Genomic DNA, 17,506 nt, shown 5'->3' with positions numbered 1-17,506 from the left:
ATAATTCGATTTTAATATATTTATATACATTTTGTTATTATATTATACATTTTGTATATATTTATTACAATCAAGCCAGGCCCCGGGCAGAGCCGGGTCAAGCTCGATTTGGATCAGCCGGCCGGATGCCTTTTTTTTAATTATAAAGAACACAAGATTCCTACTACCAAATGACCTTGATGGTCATATGGAAATGTCTATATCATTACGTTGAAAACTGATCTTCGTTACCTTTTTATCAGAAAACTTAGGGAAAACATTGACAAAGAGAGGTAGGTGGGTTATACGTATCATATTCCTGGATGCCCGACCATATGGGAATGGGATCAGTCAGTCTCTTGAAGAAGGCTCAAGATACAAGCAACCTGCTGAGAGGCAGCAGCCATGGCTTCCCTCATATTTTTTTAAAACCAAAAATTTATAATTAAATTTTAAAAATTTTAATTTAACCTAAAAAATTACAATTTATATTTTGGTTTCCTATTAAAATTTTGAAACTATGTTCGGCTCGATAGCCTAACTCTACCCGCACTTAGAGAAGAAAAAAGGGCGAGAAAAAAAGAACCCTTGGTCGTTTTCATGGCAAAAGTGCATATGCTGCATCATCACAACTGTTGCAAACAAATTTACTTTGAAAAGAAAGGGCAGAAAGAAGGAAAGTTGTTTGAAGTTGTTTTCGTGGCTTACCTTTCATTCATGCAATTTTTCATTAACTTGTTTGGGCTTTCCACTCATATTTAGAACACGGTGAATGTTTAGGGTTTAGGGTTTGCTTCGAAACTAAGAGGGTTTGCTTCGAAACTAAGATGGCTGCGGCGCACTGTTTGCAGTTCAGTAGAGTCGCACCCACAAGGATTGAACCAGTAACATTTCTTTTACACGCCAATCATATCGACCAACTATGCTATGCCCATTGAACTTTTACCCTTTCAAACAAGTTTCATGGTCGTTCAATTAAGTGACACTTTTCTATTTTCTTTTCCTCCAACAAGAGAAGACTCTTCCTTCTCCATTTATTCTTCCTCTGAATTCCATCAATTATAAGGACCATGAACTTTATCCATCGTATGATTTTGAAAATCATACGTAATGACAAAAGCAACCCACCATTGGCATTGTCTAACTCAATAATTCATTTTTTTAATATTTAAGTGACTGTCCGGGATAAGCCCATCGCATCGTCTCTTTTCAAAGTACAATAAGACGGCAACAAAAAAACAAGAGGTTTACATTACTGTGGGAAATATTAAAGCTAATCCTCCTCACTTGTTGCATGCTGAGAAAACGAAACCATCGAGGGTTACGTATCACTAACATATTGACGAATTCGCTGAATATGACTGTTCTAATATCTTTTACACGTATGTGCTTCATAGAATTTGAAAACGATATATATATATATAAAGGTAAATACCAGACCTTAATATACCATACTTAGTGAGAATTTTTTGGACCATTCGTTTTAAGATGACTGGATGTTATGTAAAAAACTTGAAAATTTAATTGTATTTTAAAAACTAAAAAGACAAAAAATGTCAATGTGGGGAACTCATTTGTTTCCTTTCATATTAAACTCTATCATCATATCTGCTCATAATCAGATCAGATCAAATCTAGCATATAAGTGAATTTGATAATACATACTCACACACACATATATATATATATATGAGTGTGGTTGTTGGGTCAAGGCCATGGGAAGTCAATGGCCCAAACATCATGCAATTGAACAATTGAAAAGGTGAATGAGAGGCGACTCTTCTCCTTGAATCCTGGATAGAAACGTCATGATCTGTCTTTCCAAAAGCAGCAGTTGTGATTGAACAGCTCTTTTGGAACAGTTTGACTTTTAGCCCCAACTTTTGGTAGAAAGAGTTGTGCAATTGAAGTCAAGGTCTTACCAAGGCTGAAGTGAAGCCATTGTTCTTGATGTTCAAGCATCAGTATATAACCCCTGCCAAAGTTAATTTACTATGCTCCACATTGTTGGATTGAAGTTCTTGGGTAAGTGTGTTTCTAGTCGCGGATGTATCTGAGATCCGCAGTGACCACTGATCAATGAGGATTTCAAAAATCTGTGGAGTTGAAGCCGGCATCGCACTTTCTTTCATTTTGTAGATATGAAATCCATGCTACTGAAATGTCATGTTCGTTTTAAACCCTGGGTTCTAAGCAACACGACTTCTAGGTCAGTCTCAAATATGAAAAAAAAAGTGGGGATTTGATTGTTGCATGACTTCCTTAGAATATTATCCTGCATGCTTTTGTTAAATGAATGATCCGATCTCAATGAATTGAACGGTTGGCGTTAATGCAGTATCTTGCCCAAGAGAGTTGGCATAGTTGGTCCGACTAATGACAGGTTAATCCTTATTTTGATTCTCATGGGCGTCAACTCGCTGCTTGAAACTGCGGGATAGGATCCCGGTGGGAGGCAAGAGGAGAGTCACGCTTCTCGTTACGTTTGATTATCGCGGATCTGAGATCTGCAGTTCTAAAAGTCCGACCCCCTCCCCCCAGCGAATCTCGAATTTACGATATATCATGGATTTGGGATCCACGATTTCTTCTATCGTAGATTTTAGATCTTATTTTTCCATATTTTAAGTCTATAGAGGCATTTTTAAGGATCATAAATCACTTCAACATTTTTAGTTCCCTTGATTTTCATATGGGTAAAAAGTGCTTCAATTTAATTAAATAATGATGCCAGATGTACAGCACGTTCAAAATAGCTGGCGATATTTTAAATATCTTTTTTTTTCCTGCCTTTAAATTAAAAACAGCTACTTGAAATTGCCTCGTTGTTTTCCAACGGGACTGTTCGTAGGCTCACTCACAGCTTTGGTCATGGATGAGGTGAGATTCATCATGCATAAAACCACGAGCGTCAGTGGGGTTAAATGGGAAGAAACATATGGCTTTCAACACGTGGCTCCTTATACCTGTGCCAACTTAATTTCTTGAACAAAATTTTGGTCCGCCGATTACTTGACGGCTCAAAAATCAAAATACGTGCGGTTTGACGATGGACGGTTGTGAAACGTCGGGCTGTATTTTGTCCGAACGAGAAGGCGGCGAGTGATGACGTCGACTCCCTTTTGCGGGCTCTGACGTAGACAACTGGGCCCCACACGAATCGCGTCGCGCCCACCAATTGGGAGACTACAGAACTTTTAATTAATATAAAATTTACCACCATGCAATGCTAATAATAAATTAACGACAACCGTCTAAACAAAATAATTGTGGTGACTTTTTTGGAAAAAGCAAACATTATCTACGGGATTCAAGAAAAATAGTTTATAAAAGTTGGACAATAAGCTACCCAAGAATTTTATTGATTCTTTGGGAACGAAGTGATTATTCTTTGACAATTAGACTATAATAATGTAACTATGATAATGCAATATCGCATAGCGCAACTGAGCGGCAAGATAGCTTACATTCAAAGGATCCAAGGTTCAAATATTGTGGTCACTATCATGTTTTCCGATATGATGATAGTGATAGAAGAACCATATCACTGCATGAACCATATCAGTTTTATACCAAAGACGGTTTTTCTTAAGTAAACCTTTAAAACTGCATGGTTGATTGAATATTTAAGAAATTTACTACTAATAACACTGCATGAACCGTGTCGGTTGAGGTATCTGAATTTGAACTGGGGTAAAGTTCTAAGTAACTTGATTTTGCTCTTGCCTAATTGGAGAACAATCCTGGCTGTGAAGGCTTTGAAACATTTAAGTGAAAGAGAAGCATGGTTGGCACTTGATTTTTCAACTCTATAGCGCTTAAATGTTTGGTTGCACTTGCACTTGCACTTGATTTAACATTTAAGAAGTTTCAAAAGAAGAAAACAGCAAAAAACTTAGACGGCAAACATTGATGATTGAAATTCGTAGGCGATATGACTTTGTATAGTAACTTCTTTTGTCATTTCGCAAAATATGGCTGCAACCCTAAACAGTAAAAACAAGCCTCGATTCAATACAGAGTCTGTGTGCGCCTGCCATTTCGTTGCTCCAAACCCAAACCCTCTTTCTCAATCTCCACGCACCACTTCTATGGCAGACGGAATCTGCTGCTCCACCGCAAATATCTGGCCCGGTTCATTCCAGAAGAGGGAACAGCCACAAATTAATAACATAAAAAGTACCTACCATTGAAAATGAAAAGAGAGAAGCTATATATGGTAAAAAACAGACATTTACCCCTTATTTTTTTTTGTTAAAAAATTATTTTTAAATAAAATGTAAGCATCTTAATATATCTATAAAAACTATTTTGGTATAAAACATGCTTCAAATCAAGTTGTTTTTATGAAAAATGTTGATTTTTTTATTATCAAAATGCTGATGTTACGAGCTATTCACTTTTGCTTAATATAAGAACACTATTAAAACCTAAAAATTATCAACTTAATATGTATTTTACATCAACTTATCCCTAATATCATATTGGTAACATTAGATTTCTAAAGAAACACATTAAATATCATATTTAAAGAGTCAGGTTTTTATCTCTGATCTATTAGTCTCGTTTGTACCAGCACATATATATATACGTAAACTTATGAAGACGGAAAGGAAGGCCGATTCGTAAGGAGGCGGTAATGGAGGTTTCTAGAGATAAGCATGTCCATATTTGGTCAAGCCGGACGGCCCGATCCAGATTGGATATGGGACCATTCAATTCATTTACCTTCCATTCAGTCTCCAGAAATAATGTCCCTAATATTTCATTTCTTTTTATTTCGGTATTTAGCTTGACCAACCAAAACACGGAAAACAGAAAAGGAACTAAAATAAGTAAGGAAAAAAGGAGGAGATCTGGATAAAGATCCAAGACAAGTCCGTAGTTCCCACTCCAACTCCAGTCCCAGCAGCAGGCTCCGATGGACCCCCTGGAAACGGTCCTGGGGATTTTGGATCGGGTCTGGAGGACCCGAGAAAAGAGCACCAGCCCTATAAATGAGACCCGACTGGGCGAACTGTAAGAGACGCACATAAATTGCAGGCTTGGTCCTCTTCCTTTTTTTCTGCCTTTTCTCTCTGTTTTCTCTTGTGTGTGTGTGTGTGTGTTTTTTTTTTTTTCTTGGTGGTGGTGGTGGTGGTGACGGCGATGGGGAGCGGTAGTGTTGACATCGACGAGCTGCCGAGGAACGAGGCCAACTATACGGCGCTGACGCCGCTGTGGTTTCTGGAGAGAGCGGCTGTCGTCCATCCCGACCGACTGGCTCTGATCCACGGCTCCCGCAGGTACACGTGGCTCCAGACTTACAGGAGATGCCGTCGTCTTGCCTCCGCCCTCGCCCGCCGCTCCATCGGCGCCGGCTCCACGGTGAGGATCATTCCCCTTCTCTCTCTCTCTCTCTCTCTCTCTCTCTCTCTATATATATATATATATATATATATATATATATATATATATATATATATATCAGTGGTCGAATTTAGTTGGTCTTTTTTTTTGGCTGCCTTTTATCTACGTGATCTTTTGTATTTATTTTTAGCGTTTTTTCTTGCTTCCCATTTTTCGAGGGCAATCTTTGTTTTTCTCGCATTTGTTTTGTTTCTTTTCTATGGACGGCTTTTCTTTTTCTTTCCTTTTTTCGCATGTTGGTGTTCTTTTAATAATTTTCTGGGTTTTATTTTATTTTCTGTATTTTGTGGTTATTTTGAACAGGTTATTACGCTTTTTTCTCACGACCAGGCGGTTCCGAGTGATTGATATGGTGACAAAGCTTTTCTGCTGCTTTCTGATCTTTTTTTTTTACCGATGGGAGATGATGTCTTGCGAAGAAACCATGATCAAATCTGTTGGAAGAACCAGTTGCCTAATTTTTCAGGGGGTTTACATGCCGGAGTTCTCTGTGGTCGGAAAACCTGAGACTGTTTTTTTTTTCCTCTCAAAAAAGTCATCATTTTTACTAGACAATTATTGAAAAACCTTTTTTATTAAAGCATATTACGTTACGGACTTTCGTGTCAATAGTTGGGTTAGCAAGATTTTTTTTTTTAATTACAGTATTCGCAGTAGCGTCAGATCATCAACTCGAAAACTAAGTAAATATTGCTCCTGCCCCTTATACGATTTAGTATGAAAGGATACAGAAAAAAACCCCAAAAAAAAAAACAAAACCAGAAAATTTTGTGCGGTTTCCCATTTTGCAGCAATATCTAAACTTTTTTCTGTGGCCTTGAAAATATTAAGTCCCGCTAAACATGAACTTATAGTACATTTTCTATATTTTAAAATTTTCATATTTTTAGATTTTCTTTTCTTTTCTTTTGTCGCTACTGTAGAGCTTTACGATTCATTGGTTGGCATTGTTGCCGTACAGTAGCCATGAGAAAGTTTGAACCTGTGGCTCTGCTCCAATTTATAGCTTCAAAAGATCACTTGAAATGATGAGCAAGCAGAGGTCGCAAGGGCTCCACACACCTGGCTATGTTGGGTCAAATTTTGTAGCTCAAAAGTTCATAGCTTTTGTAAAAGCCGCTTACCTTAGCTACAAGAAAAGAAGTTTGGAACTAATTGACTTACATCCAAAGAATGAGTGGAACAGAGTATGGTAAACTAGCACCTGCTTCCTTACAGTTCAAGACACGGCCTGAAGTTTTTCTTGTTAAGCCCGAGATGATTTTTAACTAGTAAAATCGTTAGCTAGTTTGATCAGAACAGTGATTCTTTCTAATGGTAACCTTCATATTTTCTAATTAATTGTAGGTAGCCGTAATTGCACCGAATGTACCTGCAATTTATGAAGCTCATTTTGGTGTCCCCATGTCCGGAGCTGTTGTGAATTGCGTCAACATCCGGTTGAACGCACCGACCATTGCCTTCCTTCTCCAGCATTCATCTGCTGCAGTTGTTATGGTGGACCAAGAATTCTTTGGTCTAACCAAAGAAGCTCTGAAGATCTGGGCAGATAAGAGCAAAAGCAAGTTCAGACCTCCGATTCTGGTTGTAATTGGCGATGAGAGTTGTGACGGAAAGGTGCTCCAGAGTGCTATTGAAAGCGGTGCCATAGAATATGAACAGTTTCTGGCATCTGGAGATCCTGAGTTTGCTTGGAGCCCACCGAAGGATGAGTGGCAGAGTATTGCCTTAGGTTATACCTCTGGAACTACATCAAGCCCAAAGGGTGTCGTTTTGAGCCACAGAGGAGCTTATCTTATGGCTTTGAGTGGCGCCCTCATATGGGGTTTGAATGAAGGTGCTATTTATCTGTGGACTTTGCCTATGTTCCATTGCAATGGTTGGTGCTACACTTGGTCTCTTGCAGCATTATGTGGGACAAACATTTGTATGCGCCAGGTGATTATCTTACCTTCAGTGAAAAAACCATGTTTGCGTCTTTTCTTTTTCTACATTCTGATATTCTAATTGGTCAGTTTATTCAGTTTCCTTAATCTGTAAATTTAGAAATAAGCAAAAATCAACAAGAGAAATGCTTGGCGATACTTTCACTGGAACAAAAGGAAAAGAATAACATGGCAGACCCTAGGGCAATCAAGGCAGCAAGAACCTTTTTGGTCATGTATCAGTATTCAAGAACTGCTGTCCTGCTGTCCTGTGGACGAATCGGGACTATTTTTATTCATAACTTAAGATGATAATGTTGTGCATGCATGATACATGTGCAGTTTGCAGGAACTGTTATCAAGTATTTTCTTTATGCATGGTCTGAGCCGTTCTGCCCTTTGATTTGCTGAGTTAAAGGAAGTCCATTACCTGCTATTTTGGTCATAATATGTCATCTAGAGACGTGGAAACTCTAGAACTTTTAACAAACAAAAGAAGTTACAATATTCTCTGACACAGTCATTCACTATTTTATTTCTAAGTCGATTTATCATCGATTTGAGATCTTGTTTAAGCTGTAGGAACTCAGGTCCAAGTTTTGAAACTACTGTGTTCATATTGGATCAAATCAGTCCTGTATTGAGTTGGCCACACCTGCCAAGTAACATACGGTTGCCTTTCTTGGGTCTGTAAACTTCACTTATTGATTTGAGCGATCATTTTTTACCTACTCAGCTGCAGAATCCTTGACCACCTTGTTGCAAACACAACTGCAGTTGTGCACATATAGATGGTTAACAAACTATATGATTCCATTCCTGTACACGTAGTCTGCCATGTCTTCATGTTCTTACAAGCCCCATAGCTGGTTTTTATGCAGATTAATTCACTAATTTTTGGAATGATCTTGTTTGCTAATTTCTCCTTTCATTCTGATGGGAATGTAGTAGAAAATCAAGACAATGACCGAGCATTGTTTCACCATGTTTGCCAAAATCAATGTCTTTCTTTAGTTGATTCCTCTATGCAGCTTTCATTTTCGTCGTCCGTGTTCCTATACTCATTGACTTCTGTTACACATCATGCAGGTTTCAGCTAAAGGCGTGTACTCTGCTATTGAAAAATATAAGGTCACTCACTTTTGTGCTGCTCCAGTTGTCCTCAACAGCATCATCAATGCCCGTCCAGAGGAAACCATTCCCCTCCCTCCCAACAGTGTCAATGTCATGACAGCTGGTGCTGCTCCTCCACCTTCCATTCTTTCAGCCATGGCTGAGCGCGGTTTTAGAGTCACTCATACTTATGGACTGTCAGAGACATATGGCCCCTCTACAGTCTGCGCATGGAAGTCAGAGTGGGATTCCCTCCCCCCTGATGTCCGAGCAAAACTCCATGCTCGTCAGGGGGTCCGCTACATTTCTCTGGAAGGCCTTGACGTTGTCGATCTTAAGACATTACAGCCAGTCCCTGCTGATGGCACAACCTTGGGTGAGATAGTGATGAAGGGAAACCTGGTCATGAAGGGATACCTGAAGAACCCCAAGGCCAATGAAGAAGCATTTAAAGGAGGCTGGTATCACTCTGGAGACATTGGTGTGAAACATAAAGATGGATACATAGAGGTCAAGGACAGAGCTAAAGATATCATCATATCAGGCGGTGAGAACATAAGCAGTTTGGAAGTTGAGAGTGTACTGTACACCCACCCGGCCATTTTAGAGGTTTCAGTGGTGGCTAGGCCCGATCAGCAGTGGGGAGAATCACCTTGTGCCTTTGTAACACTGAAGGAACAAGAAAAGGCAGGTCCAAGAATGGCTGAGGATATCATTAAATTCGCCAAGGCCAAGATGCCAGGATACTGGGTACCCAAGTCAGTGGTGTTTGGGTCGTTGCCGAAGACTGCAACAGGAAAGATACAGAAGCATGTACTAAGGTCTAGGGCAAAGGAAATGGGACCTTTGAGCAAGAGTAGATTGTAGGAGTCATAAAAAGTTGAAACTTAATGTAGCACATTGTTGTAGGTAGGACAAGGTCCTGTATGGGGCGGGGGGTGGGGGGTCACTGTGGGGTTGGAAATGGGTAGTCCAAAATGTGGAGTCGGATACGATGGGTGAAAATAAAGGCTATGGATGTATGTGTTCCCAGTTGGAAAAAAGCACAAATTTTAAGGCATGATGGTGGTTGTCTAACACCTTACCTGCTCTTTTAGTTCTTTTAGCATCCGACAATCCCATTCAGCAGACACCACTATGTCCTCACCCTGAAATGGGGCATGTTTTTTCGTCAGTGTGGATGCAAAACTGGCAGTTCAATTCATATACGAAACTAGTACTTTATTCTAACAGATTACACTAAAGAAAGATAGCAGTGCAGCTCAAACATTAATCCTTTTGGGAGCAGTGGGAATACCCATAAATATACTTTACAGACCATAGCAACCGCATTCTGCTTTAGCTTCAATGGATGGTATTAATGAAACTCCAACTGCAATCGTCTAGCTCGAACAGCCAGCTCAACTGGGTCATCCCCTTAGCACATAGGTTATACACTAACAGCATGTTCAAAATTCTGAAACTCGGATTACATCTATCAGAGGTATTTCCTGTTAATCTTTATTACACGGGTGTAACGAGATATAAAATAAAGTGCAAATCACGCAGGTTTAAGGGAGCAAATGGATCAAGTATGTTGTGTGTTCAATTGATCCAAATCCAATCCCTTGGGACTGCTATGTCGCTTTGAACAAGTTCTGTCGGTCCTGCAACAGCTTTGAACAAAAAATGCTGTTCGGCAACAAAACCAACCAACAAAAAAAATGCTCTCCTCCTCCTTTCTGCATTTACAGCATCAATTAGCTAGAGTAGGGGGGCCCTTTTTCATTTGATCCTGCGAGGAAGTCTGTCGTTGCCGGCGCATAGGCAAACCACCTGGCTCAGAGGTCCACTCCCTCAATCCATACCCATTTCCCCAATCTGCAGTAGGAGACTTCAGACGCATAAACTCTCACAGCTCGGCAGAGGAGAGATTATCTGCCTGCCTTATACCTATACTTTCAACCATAGTTGGTCCGGAATCTGACCAAGACAAGGCCTCTCCACCCCTATCTCTGCAACATCTCTCAAATCTAGGGCAGCAGAATCAGATAAAATCAAGCACTTCCTTGACAGTCAGGCTTAGGCCCATCGCCCGGCACCAAAAAACATCTACATGATGAAACTGTTGAAGTGCCACTCCAAACAGGTTGTCAACCCAGAGCCGGATCCCATCCTCTCTAATGGTTCACTTTATTGCATCTTTGATGTGCTCCCAGCTCCACATGATATCCTTGAAGATTGAACAACCAAGAGTCTCACCTGCAATACCGCTGGGTCCAAGGGCTTTCTGAGAAGAGGTACTTGCCAGCAAGAATGAGGTCCAGCTTGAATTCTTCCTGCACAACTTCAATGCCATTTGGGTTTAGCTCTGGCCGTGCAGCAATCCTCAAGCCCAAGCCCCTTTCATAGATCTCTTCATGCAAAGAGGTGCTCACCCCTTGAGTTGCTAGCCCCTCCCCCAAAAAAGGGATTGGCCATGGACATGTCCAGTTGTCTCCTCACCGCTGATGGCAGTAATGAATACGTCCAACACTCTCAACTCATGTCCGGAAAGTCGAAGGTCACATATTAGCGTGCCTCAAATTCAATCCATTACTCCCCAAAGTATGAAAACCACCTCCCTAATGAGACAAGACGAGATCATGGCTACCGGGTATTTGATAGAAACTCAACCAGGCAGGAAGGTCGTGACTAAAGCATGTAAACGTTTTCGTAATGCATTCAAAGCTGAAAACTTCACCTGAGACGTAGTATGACTAAGACACGAATTATCAGAAAGACTGAATACTGATCCAGCCTCAACAACGTCGTTTTTCGGGGAACAATAAAAATGTCCATCACTAACAAAAGGTCTCAGCACCAAGAAGCCTTAAGCACCAATTGGAGTTGGAAGCCACTAAAAGCTTAAATCTCATTCTATATTATACATATATAGGTTGTCCTCTCCCAATTTGATCATATAAATGTGAACCAAGTCGTGAAATTAAATGGATAAGAGTAAGCTGAGTTTGTTGTGACACTTATGATAAGAAATGGATATGACATTCACATTATTAGTCGGTCTCAGTACAAGTGCCTCCAGCAATTGCTAATTCGGTGAGGATCATTTAAATCGGTGGATGATCTTCTCATAAAAAAAGTCTGCCAAATTAAAATCCTGGGTAGAATTAATTAAAGCCTTCAGACTAAGGAAGATTAGCAATTAAATTCCATGTTCCTTGTCAGAGGTAAAGATAATAACTGCGGTCATTGGCATGAGCAACTCTTAAGAGCCAGAATTTCTGAAAACATGATGTACGGGATTTATCATGAGAAGTAGTAAATAACAAATATTTGGCGATAAGCAAGTCAACAATTTCATATGTGCTTTTTAAAAATAAAAATTATGCGATTATCAAAAACATGAGCGAAGTGATTATTCTTTAACAAATAGACCATAATAAATGCATTAATAATATGAAGTTGTTGATAAAAAAATTGGGGATATTTACTAATTTCAGCTGTTGTAATCTAGTTTATATAAAACTGGCTCAACCATGTCACAAAATTTCTGGTCTGCCTCCAACCTTCTTGGCACAAAGGAATCTATAGGTTTAAAGTTTCTTCATTTTGCTTTTTACACCACGGAACCGCATTTTTTAATAGGGATGTCGATGAGGTGGAAGCTGGACTCAATTACCAACTCAATACTGAATTAATTTGGTCGGGTAAGATAAAGCAAAAAGAATCCAAATACAGTGACACTGAAGTTGGGTACGTGGTTGGAATCTAGTTAAAGATCCGACTTGATTATGCACAAAAGTCCCACATTTACTCTTGTCTAATTGAAAGGTGAATTCCAAATGTCAATTCAAAAACTTCAATCTGAGTCCAGCTTTTAGTCTTATACATTAAAGAAGGCTCAACTAAACCGGTAATGGTAACGATAGATTTGAATGTTCACATGGTGCCCTCACCTCCAACTTTCCAATGTATATAGTCAAATTCCACATTGGACATTCATTGAAGATTAAGATGGCGTTCAGATGACACCTGAAAAGAAGTCTCGTAAAAATCAGATTATATAGAACTTGTTTTTTTATATCAGATTCTAAAACTTGGTTTGTGTGGGTGGTGGTTGTCTTACCCAAAACGGCGTTAGTTGTGAGTAACTTTCAGGGACGGATGTCAAGTGGTTCACTACCTTTTGAAAATACGGGCGTCAAATCCTGGCCTTACATGGGGTAATCTTGCACTGTGGGGAAGGAAATGGGATGTCGAAAATGTGGCGTTGGATAAGGTGGGTGAAAATAAAGGCCATGGATATACGTGCTTTCTCCATCATCCCGCACAAGTCATTTTCTTTTTGACGTTGCTCAAACCTTTACCTGATCTTGCATTACCGGGGAAGCATGAGTTTCCAGTAGGAATAAAGAGCAAATTTTAAAGCATGGTGGTGGACATCGTATAACCGTATCTGCTCTTTCACCTTTTTAGCGACCGACTAACCTATTATAGGCAGAGACCACTATGTCCTCAGCCCGAAATGGGTGCTTTTACTTCAATGTGTACGTGGAGGAAAATAGACTGTTCAATTCATATAGGAAACTAGGACTTTAGCATAACGAATTGCACTACAGTAAGATAGCAGTGCAATCAGCTCAAACATCAATTATATTGGGAGAAACGGTAGAACACTTCAAATATGCTATTCCGATCATGGCAAGCACAATCTGCTTCAGCTTCTAAGGGTAGCACCACCACGGAAAACACAACGGCAAATGCTCGTCTATCTCCCACATCCAGCTCAACTGGCAATTCCCACTAGCAAAATAAGTGATACAAATGTGGCGCAGCAAATACAAGCATGCTTTGCATTTTTCGTTGTCTCAGAAAATAACATTTTGAAAACAGAGTTGTGCCCATGAAGATGTATCAGTTATCTGAGACAGAAGTGGAACTGCGGAAGTGAGCAGGTACTGATCTACCACACCCAATCACTCTTTTGAAAAAACGGGGCAACCCATATCGACATAAAGAAGACCTCCAACAGGAACTTAGACAACTTCCGAACGGATGCAAATAAAAGAATGAAGACTTAGGCTATTATGATTAGGGAGAGTTGGTATCTAAATTCCCGTCAGAAATCAATAAGAGTCAACGAAAGAAAACTCTTTGAAAAGTGAACAAAAAGCTACATCATTTACCCACTTAGAATTAAAAACAACATTGAGAAAATCTGGCTTGTCTTCACATACTGTAGACAAAAATTAAGCACAGAACTCTACTGCCTTGATCCTCCTTAACACCTTCAAAAATAACCTTAACACTCAATGAGATTTCACATATTCCTGAACAATATGGAGCCCTTCGGATTCCTCACCATAGTCCTACAAACACATAACATATGGTTATATGGTTAGCGAATACATTCTTGGAAAAAAAATTGACAGCACTATTATATGCAAATGTCAGGATTAGAAAAATATCCTGGCACTTTCTATATCAGGATGATGTCCCACTTTTAAATCAAGTGATTTTGATATCTTAAGAGACATTCATTTCTTGTTGGGAATTTGGAAAGAACGACTCTGCACAACCTTACAAACTAGATAAAAAGATGTATCAAGGGTGGAGATCGCACAAGCCCAGGGAGTACATCTTGGAAGAATGTGAATTTCCACTATGACTCCAACTACACAAAATATTTAGTAGATGTGGCCGATCACAATGAACCAAGGTGCATGTTAGCAAACGGAAAAGGATTACTCATGACTACAGGTTCTATGGAACTGATGGATAATGAAGGATTAGATAGCACCAAAGTAAACTTTGAGTAAAGTTTAGGAAAATAATCAATAAACTTTGTGCAAATGTTGGGACAATAATCAATAAACTTTGTGCAAATGTTGGGACAATAATCAACTAGTATTATTTCAATCACATCTTCAAAAATTTAATATCCGTACCTTAACAACAACACAGGAACAACCAACAACTTTCCTGGCCTTTCCTTCTGAATCAATTTTGCATAGCTGCACAAAACAAATTCAAATCATTTTCATCTATTTCCATGATAGGGCTAACGTATTGGGACTCATAAAGGATGCAAGGCATACTTTTTTTTGCAAGTTAACAGTAATAGACATCATTATAATCCAAACAACCTCACAAAAAAGGTGAATGTCCAATCTATGAAAAAAGAAGATCCAATGAAAAAAATCTTCAACACATTCAATCATAAAAACAAAAACCAAGAAAAATTTCAAGCTGAAAAGATGAAATATGAAGGCACTTTACAAATAGTAATAAAATGTTAAAAATTGCACCAAACGTATCTTAGGAGATTAGATGCAAATCATGCAATTTGTCTTAGAAGAGAATCTGCAGTTATCAAAAATTAAACACATATGTGACACAAGTTAGTGAATTCACAGAAGCCATTTATGAAAAAAATGGGTTCAGTTTTTCTTACTCCTGCCCACTCGCCAAGGGTCTTTGCACTGGGAACAGTAATCAAGCTCACATTGTGATCAGCACATAGAGCTCTGACCAGTTTGACATAGTCTGGCTGGTTGCAGTCCTCAGCAAGAACGCAGAGCTGTGCAGCATGTTTCTCAATTATTTTGGCACCTTCATGAAGGCCACGTGCCAGTCCATCATGAGCAAGTGATTTCTTCAGCACAAGCTGCAAAGCTGTCATAATGTCCATTGGTTCACCTAAAGGTGGTGCTGGTGACTCGGCCACAATAGCGGCACCTTCCTCTCTGCCAAGTGGAACAAAGAATAGTGTAATTTTCAGAAAACATTTGTAGGCCAAATCAAAAGGGCATGCAACATAAAAAACTGGAGAGTAACATAATATCAAAAACTGAAAGCAACAGGCGCACATGCGACACCAGGAAACATTTTTCATCATGCACAAAATAGAACAAACACCTGAAACAAATGCATATCTAGAAGATATGCAAGAGAACAAACGTCCAGTAATGTTTGATAAAAGTAACATTATACCTATTACAAGGGATACAGCAGCAGAATATTAAGTAAGAATTTACAATTGACTTTTTGTTAAGAAATCTCAAAATTCAAAAATATAGAGAAACTAAAAAGGGATCTTTCAGTAAGATGTGGGTAAATCATGATAGTGCAAACAACAACTAACATAACAAATGAAAGCAAAAGGCTACTGAATTTAATAGCCAACGAGAATTTTCTACTGAATTTAAAGGCTCTCCATATTATTCATTTCATTGAACTTCCGTACAGTTTCGTTGGAACTTTTGAACCTCTTAAATGCCCTTGATAGATTCTAGCTTACCACTTCGCATATACTCACAAAAGTCTTCTTTCTTGACCTCATTTCTCGCCTCTCTTGCCAATTCTTAATTCTTACGCAAATCTGATACTAATCATTTATAGCTAACTTCAAAAATGTAAATGAGACTTGAGTAAAAAATAGAGGTTATAGCTTCAATCCTATTTTCGAAAATCTCTTATCGAGAGGTGTCAAATAAATTGACTAAAATCTCATGTTGGAAGAACTCTTGGCATTGGAAGTGAAGCAATGGGCGTCAGTGCTCTTATGATAATCTAAAATCCACCACTCACCTGACTGTTGACAGGCTCTACAATATCCCATAAGTCTAACATTACTTACAACACCTTAGGCATATTCACCATTCAAGGAATACAAATGGTTCCTGCATGGCTTGACATTCTGAAACTCATTGTAATTATTAACCACAACGAAGAAGGAAGTAAAGGACATGATATTACTATTCAATTTGATCCTCTACCTAATGAAATCAAACAATATTTTTTTGGAAATTTCCCCTAGGCAAAGCCACTGAAACCAAAACGTGCATAATTTTCGTCAGCCATCAGGCATCCTCTCATGAATATTTTCACTCAATTTCTCTTCATGTTGCATCCGCATATAATGGACTACTACATGTAGCTAAACTATTTTGCAACAACACATTCCACCAGATTGTCTCCCACTCGGGACACTTCGGAGGACCCAAACGAACTGTACTTCTGATGCTGCCCGTTCATCACAGTACGAGAAGCATTGACAACTATAGACAAGAAATTCCAGGAGAAACTGACATATAGCTGAGACGCAATTTCGATTACCAAAGGGCTCCGGAGTGCAGAAAACAAAATGCGACACGGAAAGACAAGTAGGTACAGGTTTCAATACCATGGATTGTATGGACAACAATAACACAAAAAACCGCACGAACCAAAGACCGATTTAATGCATACTGAGCTTCTTATTCAATGTAAAACAATAACACCAAAAAAAAGGACATGCGATAATCCTATAGAGATGAAATTGATGAACTAGCGTCATAATTGATCTTATAAAAGAAAGAAAAAACGACAAGAAAACGGAATAAGAACGTAAAAGGAAAGCAGAACAAATCAATGCGAGTCAGTAGAACATATCCAATCGAGCATATGCATTCGGGGGGAATGGAAAAACAGACAGCTGAGTCAACCATCGGGGCGAAACAAAAACAAAAATATGACGAACAAAGAATACAAAAGAGAAGAAGAGAAAAATAATAAAGATCTGGGGGAAGGGAAGAGACTGGAAAGCATACCCTCCCGACATTATGGCGATCTGAAGATTGAGTTACCGCTGCTGTGCTGTGCTCCCGCCCAACCTTGTCTTGCGCACTCTTTGCTCTATTCCAGAGTATTCCAGAGGGAGAGAGGAAAAGAAAAAACCTAATAAAACCCTAACCCTAGTCGTGGGTTTACGGTCGGGCTGGATCCTTATGATTTCAACGGATCCGGATCCAATTTTAATTTTCAAAGCCACGCACGCTCTTCCTTTGTTTTCATTTTTATCGTAACCTGAAATACGAGCTTCGTGTTTTTTTATTTTATTGATACGGATCCTACCTTTTTTACAGTCACAGCAACAAGTAAAAAACTTCGGCTGACCTTTATTTTCTCGTTATTTTGTAAAATTTACAATAAAAAAGGTTCTTAGACTTAGAATAACAAAAGTATACATCTTCAATTTTGCAAAATAACGTGATTTTACCCAGTCAATCTTCTTCTTTTAGTCTTTGCTCACGCTTCTTTTCTCTTTATGCGTCCTT

The 17,506-nt window shown here is 39.1% G+C and overlaps 2 protein-coding genes across 2 annotated transcripts; one reads left to right on the top strand and one right to left on the bottom strand.

Annotated features, from left to right (window-relative positions):
• The first annotated feature begins 5,010 nt into the window (after positions 1 to 5,010).
• LOC116262904 (acetate--CoA ligase CCL3) lies at positions 5,011 to 9,486 on the top strand. The gene is made up of 3 exons (XM_031642442.2): positions 5,011 to 5,346; positions 6,736 to 7,326; positions 8,403 to 9,486. The coding sequence occupies exons 1-3, from the start codon at positions 5,128 to 5,130 to the stop codon at positions 9,291 to 9,293; spliced, it is 1,701 nt and encodes a 566-aa protein (XP_031498302.1). The 5' UTR covers positions 5,011 to 5,127; the 3' UTR covers positions 9,294 to 9,486.
• A 3,984-nt stretch (positions 9,487 to 13,470) lies between these two features.
• LOC116261957 (40S ribosomal protein S12-like) lies at positions 13,471 to 17,136 on the bottom strand. The gene is made up of 4 exons (XM_031640919.2): positions 17,000 to 17,136; positions 14,863 to 15,154; positions 14,357 to 14,422; positions 13,471 to 13,777 (listed from the first exon to the last, which is right to left on the bottom strand). The coding sequence occupies exons 1-4, from the start codon at positions 17,008 to 17,010 to the stop codon at positions 13,718 to 13,720; spliced, it is 429 nt and encodes a 142-aa protein (XP_031496779.1). The 5' UTR covers positions 17,011 to 17,136; the 3' UTR covers positions 13,471 to 13,717.
• Between the last annotated feature and the right edge of the window lie 370 nt (positions 17,137 to 17,506).

Source organism: Nymphaea colorata, chromosome 10, assembly GCF_008831285.2.
Source record: "Nymphaea colorata isolate Beijing-Zhang1983 chromosome 10, ASM883128v2, whole genome shotgun sequence".
NCBI classification, from domain to species: Eukaryota; Viridiplantae; Streptophyta; class Magnoliopsida; order Nymphaeales; family Nymphaeaceae; genus Nymphaea; species Nymphaea colorata.
Note: the sequence above shows the minus strand (reverse complement) of the source record. Positions and strands in the feature narration are given on the sequence as shown.